The following is an 8352-nucleotide window of genomic DNA, read 5'->3' on the forward strand; positions in this document are numbered from 1 at the left end:
ACACACATATTTTAATTCTTTAATTCCTGCTGGGTCCATTGCTTTAATTTGTTTGTTAGTATACTTTTCCTTGATGGATTTTCTTTTCATTATTGACTTCTAGATAGTTTTGGATACAGATCCAGTGCAGTGGTAGGGGTGCAGTAGTTGGGAAGCGGAGAATCCTGACCATGAGTTTTTGTCTAATGGCTAGGAAGAGAGAGGTATATAAAAAAGTTTCTCATCTGCAAAGCACACAATCACTTTCTTCACAATAGTTTCTTCTCAATAGTTGGCTGATTATGGTTTAGAGGTTTTTCAGGCAGGAAGAGGACTCAGCTTTTAAAAATTCTAAGGCTACATGGAAATTGGCGATTGTTCATCATACAATCAGGTGTGCTGGGCATCATGGAAATACACAAGAACTTGAGGCGCAACTTGTCCCAATCCATGAGGTAATTTAATATTAATTTTTTTGTTAGAAATGTAATCATATTTTAATTATACTGCAAACATAATTCAATTCTTCAATAGTTATTGAAGAATTTGATCACAACACTAACCATTAAATTTATCCATCGCTTAATCTATTGCTAACGAAATAAAATAAAAATATAAACATTTCTTATAATTGTAGAGACGAAATTAGAAACAGCCATACGTCCGTCTCTACCCACATAAAAATGTGTCTCCAATGTTGTCTCTGAATCAATTTTCGTTTGGTATGATGGAAGAGTTTTTAATGAAATCAGAATCGGAATCGGAATTGGAATCGAAATTGGAATCAAAATAGAATTGAGTTTTAAAAGTGTGTTTGGTATGAAGATGGAATTATAATATAATATTAATTTATATAGGTACTTAAAATAGGAAAAGACTACATTGCCCTTTTTTTAAATTAAAAAGACCTATCTTATTATAAATGGACAAAAAAGATGAGGATAGTGGGGTCCACAAATTGAATTCAAGAGAATTGAAGCAATTTCATGGTCAATATGATGGAATTAAATTCTAACATTTTTGATGGAATTGGGATTCTTAAGAATTACAATTCTTGCATATCAATCATGCTTAAATTAGGATTCCATCTTTGATTCTATTTCCACCTTGCCAATTCAATACTACCAAACATGGCCTTAAGAAAAAAAAAATTAAGAGTTAGCGATAGAATTGGAGATGATGAGCTTAACCACAATGTACTTACCATGTCTAAATGCTTCTCCAACCTTTTAATTTTTTAAAAATTAAATTTTCAACTTATAGAGATGTCATTCGAGGCGTTCTTAATTAGAGACGACTTCTTTTTGGGGTGCATATTAATTATCCACATCCAAAGCCCTCATTATGATTTTAATTATTTTTCTCTGTTAAAATGGTCTTGATTTTCATACTCTGTCAATAATGTTGTCTCAAGAAGAGATTGATTTAAAGGTTAATATACAATTTAAACTTGAACTATAAGTTCAAGGGTAATTTGAATCTTAAATTTTTAAAATGTATATTTTGAATCTTAAATAATTAAAGTTGGTGCAACTCCTCCCGATTAAATTTAAACAAATGTCCATTAAAATAGGGCCTAATATATAATTTTCACAAACAAATATATTTCTTTTTTCAAAGTAAATTTATGAGTATTTTTCTATTTTTCCTTTCCAATGTAATGAGGGTATAATAGTCTATTTATTAAAAAAATATGCTGACAACATCTTATATTTAGGAATAAAAAAGATTTTAGAACATTTTTTATACATATAGGGACGGAGGGAGTAACTCATCATGGATCAAATTCTTTTATTTAATTTTCATTTATACTTGGATGACATACCAAGTCTATTCAAACTTAAAACATAGGTCGTAGAAGATTGTTGGTAAGTCAATTAAGACAATGTTGAAATTTCTACATAATTTGCACATACTTCATATTGCCTTAAATAGCATTATGCATGGAATGTAGACCAATGAGAACCTCTCATGCTGTTAACCCTGTTTTTTTAGTATAACTAAGCTTCTAAGTGCAGCCTTGTAAAAATGAGGTTAAACTCGAGTGGCTCATTTAGACCTTTTTTTTTTTTGGTTTCACCTTTAAAAAATAAAATAGTTTCAATTTGAGATTTAAATTCTCTAAAATTAATATTTACGAGTTTATGTGAAATTTTCTTTTTTTAGTATTTTTTCTGATTTTATTATTTTTTGTAAAACATAAATCATTTTTCCTTTTTATTAAAAAGACAAACTTCATGAAATTTGCAAATTCTTAATTTCATAAGATTTAAATCCGAGGATTTCATATAAGCACACATACTCTTGATTCTTTTTCAGTGTTTATCACTCTTTGGTTGAATGGCATTTATTACCGTGATTCTTTTATTTTCCAGCATAATGTCATTATCAGAATGCCTATAATTATGATTACTGACTTATCTACAATCTTGTTTTGATCACGCAATTATTATTAGGAGGAATGGTTCTCACAACGAATATTTATCTAAGTCGCTCCAGGTCCCAGCGAATCACCCTGAATTGCTCTCTTCTCAACATGAGAATATGCATATGTAGGATCCTCCTGGAAACAACTCGCAAGAATCTATGAAACTCAACACTACGGTGATAAATTAATAATTTAATAATTTTTTGTAGTGACTGTATAAATTATATTTTTGATCCTTGTTAATTGTGAGTTTAACATGTTGGACTTAGCTTAATGAAACAGAAAGAAAAAGGCACAAGAAGTAGGCCAAGAAAAACTTTCAAATTGCATGTTTGGTATTAATTCACCATCAGTTTTTTTCCCCAACGCTGAGGTGTGTAATCATTAATCATTTTTTCAAATTTCATATAATATGAAATAATATACTTGCTCCAAACCACAATATAGGATATTTTTTTAGAAACCTTCCCTAATCCAAAATATAGGATATTAGATAACTTTTATAATTATTTTTTCAACTATACCTTTACTTCATTTATTACTCTTTTTTTTTAAATTACACATTTAGAATTTTGATTAACAATGCGCAAATTATTTTTTACCAGAATTAATAGTACATTCTTAAATCATAAAAAAATTGCAAATAATTAAAAGAACTGAAGCAAATTTTATTCCCTTAAACTTCTGATATATCTTACATCATCACCATCAGTAATTGAAGCTTGGCTACTTACTACAGCAACAACATAAGCACTTAAAAAAAAAAAAGTAAAATTTTAAAAGGATAATTCTCTTCCGAGAAGTTTTAAACCAGATAATGATTAAGGATAAGCTTCAATAATGGACCTAAAACCAAAAAGAGGAGTAATCTTGTAATGTTTGAAGCTGCAGCTTCTAGAAGCTTCTTCCATTCTTTCTCAGTTCTTTCTTTCCCATTGAGAGTACTCATCATCGAAATGTCAAACAAGAGTTTCACTTGCGTCATGCTATCGTCATCTTCCTTCTCCTTTATCACTGCATCAATGATTATAACTTTCCCTCCTTTGCCTTTCTTTGTAATTGCCTCCTTACAATTGTTCAATATCTTCATAGAACTTTCATCATCCCAATTATGTAATATCCACTGCATACAAAATCAACAACACCAAATGTTACATCCCTTTTAAATTATTTAATTAAATAATCAATACAACAATATTGATCATATGAAATCTAAATCTTTAGCAATATTATGTGTGTGTGGGTGTGTAAAGAAGGGAATTTAATTAAGTAAATGATTGGAAAGAGCTTTAACCTATGTGATTCAATTCCATCTGCTCCATATAGATTAGATAGAAACCGTTGGTATTAATAAGATTATGGTTCTTTTTTATGCTTTAACTTTTCATATATATGGGTGTTCTAAACTTGAATTTGGATCATTTTTATCCTTTAACTGTTAAAGTTCGACAACATGTTATCTTGCCATTCATGCACTGCATTTCACGCATCCATGCGACATCTAAGTGAACATGACTTAAAACATTTTTGGTTAGGTTTTTTAAGGTTTAAGGGAGGAAATGACCCAAAAAATAAAGTTTAGATTAGAACATATGTTCCTAAATGAATACTTCGAGGATAAAAGTGACCCCAGCAAATTCTAATCGCACATCCACTTGGATGCCACATGAAACAAAAAAGTCCACAAAAAGTGTCCAATTCAATAGATAACGGTCAACAAGTGCCATGTGGATAGCAACACAATGATGCTTTCAATTTTGAGAATTTAATGGCAAAAATGACCCAAAATTTAATTTATGACACCTATTGTAAACCTTACGCAAAAAGTTTAAGGACAAAAATAATCCTTAATTCAATTTAATATATTGTTATGTAATCAAATTAGAATAACTTGCCTTTAAAAGAACCGCACCAGCAAAAGGGATGGATTCAAACATGCTGCCACCAACAAAACTCAAGTTGTTGCTTCCTGAACAGTTTTCAACTAACTTGTGGAAGATCAAACACTATGCATTTCAGATTAGGGTATGCTTCAGAGATGATTCTACATGTGGTGCCTGTGCCGCCTCCTACATCAACTATGGATTCCAATCCTTTGAAGATTGATTTAAAGTCTTTAAGAACCATGGTGATCATCTGTGAATCACTCACCATGGCTTCATTAAAAGACTTCAATCTCAAAGGATCATGTTCAAGTATTTCCCACATGCCTACCCCAAAGGCAATCTCAGCTATCGTCTTATTGTTCCCTTTGAACCAGCTTGCTAGAAAATCAAACACAGCCATGAAACCAGTCTCGACCAACCCTACTATTGGTGCCAGGTTTGATTCCATGCCTTTGACAAGTAATTTAGAAGGAGTAAGAGTGTACGCCTCATTTTCTTCTTCTTCTTCATTGATCACTTTGGTTTCTAATAAGAAGCCATTGTGCACCAAGAAGCGAACAAGCCTCTCCACACAGGCAGTTTTGGTTGGGTGAACTTCTAGTTTGGAGATCAATTGAGGAATAGCAATGGGTTGGCCATGGTTGTGGATTATGTCTAGGTTATCCAACTGAACAGCACATTTGAGAACTGTGCCATTAATGTGACTATAAATGTATCTGTACAAGTGAGCTTCAGCTTTAAAGTACTCACTTTCTGGGATGGATTCAATGGAATGCATAATTGTATGGTGATTTGTTTGATTTTGGTGAGCTCTTTCTCCTTAATCTATTTGCTCAGTTTGCAGTTTGAGCTTGAAAGAACTCACTTGGGTGTTGTTTCAGTAAGGCAGAAAGCTCATGCTTATATAGAGCAGACTGAAAAAGAAAATTCAAATGTTTGATTAGTTGTGTACAAAATAAAGTTGTACTTTTTTATTATACTTTTTTTTGATGACTTTTATATTCATTATTGACTCCTTGTTTGTTTCTATGTCCCCGCTAAGAGCATTCAGAGTAAGAAAAGTTGCATTTTTGTAGTGCTTCCATCACTTATATTAATCCTTATCCCCCTCCTCCTCGTTTTTCTCTAACAATGTACTTTAATCCTTTTATATATGAATAACTTACATTATTATTTTTAATTTCATTGCTAATTATCATGTTTTGAAATTTCGATCGAACGTACAATTTTTATTTTACATTTCTACATTTTAAAATTATTTTTACTAGAATTTTAAATGGTGCATATTTAAAAAGTCATTGTAAAATTTAATGAATTAAGAAAATAGGACTTGAGAGCCCACTTAGATTAAGATAAAAGAGGATTATATATAGATAAGACAATCGATATCAATATCATCAATATAAACTATAAAAGTTGTAATAAATCATATTGTTTATAAGCTTTTAATAATGTGATTAACCTCAAAGTTTGCTTTATATATAGGAAATTATGTCTAATTATAATAAACTAGAATATTACTCAAACTACCATATGCACGAAATTCAGTTAATTGTTAATATTAAAAGAATGTATAAAGAAAAAACAAAGTACAGGTAGTAAATTATATTTTGAGTAGAACAATTAATTTGGACAACGAGCCTGTCTTATTGTGAGTTGTGAGTTGTGAGTTTAACATGTCATAATTCATCAACATATTTTCAAAAGGATAAAACAGATCAGTTTAATGAACAAAGAAAAAGCCACAAAAATTAGGGCAATAAAAAAATTTAAAAAGATCAAGACGGAGTATTTTTAAAAACAAGTCTGGGTGAAGAAAATGGAAAGAAACCTACAAATTTGAAATTCCATATTTGGTTTTAACTTTTAATTCGCCATCAGTTTTTCTTTAAAAAAAAAAATACTATGATATGTAATACGCATTAAATTCTAATAATTTTAAATCAAATTTTTACTTTTTTTAAAATTAAAAGTATGGTTTTTTATTTTTATAAAAAAAAAACTAATCTTCTGGTCTTTCGAGTTTTCCTCAATTTTCAATTTGATCCATGTAATTTATTTTGTTTTAATTACGTTTTTATAATTTAATCGATTAGATATGTCAATTCCTATAGATTAATATTCATGAAAATTTCTTTAAAAAATGAAATTAATAATTTTTATATTATTATTATTATCAAAAGATTATATAACTTTAGAATTAATTATATAATTTTTATAATACAAAATTTATATAATTAAGTCATGTCTTCTAAATATTATATATATATATATATTTTTTTTTTTTCAAGAAAAATATTATAAAAATAAACAGATTGCCTTAAATCAATTTTTTCTTTTTATGGCCAAAAGTGTTAAATAAAAATTTCTTTTTAAATAAGAATTAAATAAATTTTTTTATAAATTTTTAAATATTTTTGTTTTGAAAAGGTCAATAATTTAGCATTAATTTTAACATTTAGGGACTAATATATTTAACTAATCATAAGGATTTGATTAAAAAATAAACTATAGCCTACTGCTGGGACCTAAGTCAAAATTGAAAAGAATTATAAGAACTTGCAAATTAATTTTTCCTTTTATTAATTACTTTTATTTTTTATTAATACAAAAAATTATTTTATTTTATTTTCTATTAATTATTTTTTGTTATATATGCATTATCCGTTAACTTTTTAACGCAGCCAGGAGATAAAGAATGAATACTTTTCAATTCATTTTGCCCAAAACAAACAAAGAAATACTTTTCAATCCATCCAGATACTTTTGTAATTTGCACGTTTCTCATGTTGTATTAAATGGCACAATGAAATGTTGAAGGCCTCTAACTCTAACAACCTCTTGTGCTTGATTGAGACTTGTCAGTATTTTGTAAAATTTATAAAATTTTTTGATCATAAATTTACTTTTGTGAGATTTGAATGTAATTTTTTTAATTTTAAATTTGAAACTTATCAAAAAAAATTGATATCAGTTTATCATATACTTTTCCTTAGTGGCTTAGCTTTTAGCTTTTGTTTTTACAATACTTTTCCTTGGTGGCTTAATTTTCTGTTCATTGTTGACCCCCACGAGAGCCTCAAGAATAAGAAAAGTTGCACTTTTGTATTGCTTCCACAACACATTAATACTTTTATTAATCCTTATAATCCCCCCATGTTTTCTCTAGCAAAGAACTTTAATCCTTTGATAAAAGTGGATTATAGAAATCTGTATAAGTAAAAAATATCAATATAAATTATAGAATTTCTAGTAAGTCATAATGTTAGTAAGTGTTGACAGTGTAATTAACCTCAAACTTTGCTTTTTATGTAGAAAATTATATCTAATTATATTAAACTAGAATATTACTCATACCATGCACAAAATTCAGCGAATTAATTAATGGAAAAATAATGCATAAAGAAAAATAAAAAAGTACCGCGGTACGTAATATGTCATTTATTTTTTCTGTATAATTCATATTTTGATCCGTGTTATGTGAGTTTAACATGTTAGACTAATTTATCAACATAGTTTCAAATGGATACAACAGATTAGTTTAAGGGAGAGTGACATTTAAGGCCCTCTTAAAAAAATTTATTGCAACAAAAGTCCATTAGTTTTGCATTGAATATTATTTTGTAAAAACATGTACATGTTAAAATCTGAACCTTGTTAAATTTTTTAAAAATAATATATACATGTTTTTACAATATAATATTGGATGCAAAATTGATGAACTCTTATTGCGATAAATTTTCTTGGGAGGGCTTTTAATGTTATTCTCCCTTAGTTTGGGAAATGAAACAGAAAGAAAAAGCCACAAAAATTAGGCCTACAAAAATTTTAAAGAAAATCAAGAAGGAATTTTTTTTAAAAAAATGCGCAGAAAACGGTAAGACACCTACAAATTTTAAATTGCATGTTTGGTATATTAATTCGCCATCGGTTTCTTTTTTTTTTTACAATGATAACCGGTGTAATATTTATTACATTATTATAATATTTAGTTAAATTTTGAATTATTTTGTTTAAAATTAAGGGTATCATTTTTAGTTTATATTACTCAATTTTATT

The 8352-nt window shown here is 28.4% G+C and overlaps 1 protein-coding gene across 1 annotated transcript; it reads right to left on the reverse strand.

Annotated features, from left to right (window-relative positions):
• Positions 1-3228: 3228 nt before the first annotated feature.
• Positions 3229-5071, reverse strand: LOC129286556 (isoflavone 4'-O-methyltransferase-like). The gene is given in 5 exon segments (XM_054922499.1): positions 3229-3302; positions 3305-3530; positions 4303-4392; positions 4394-4521; positions 4744-5071. Coding segments are annotated over 5 exon segments (846 nt in total).
• Positions 5072-8352: the final 3281 nt, after the last annotated feature.

This window comes from Prosopis cineraria, unplaced genomic scaffold (genome assembly GCF_029017545.1).
Source record: "Prosopis cineraria cultivar Desert tree isolate PC_DT_omini unplaced genomic scaffold, ASM2901754v1 PC11, whole genome shotgun sequence".
NCBI classification, from domain to species: domain Eukaryota; kingdom Viridiplantae; phylum Streptophyta; class Magnoliopsida; order Fabales; family Fabaceae; genus Prosopis; species Prosopis cineraria.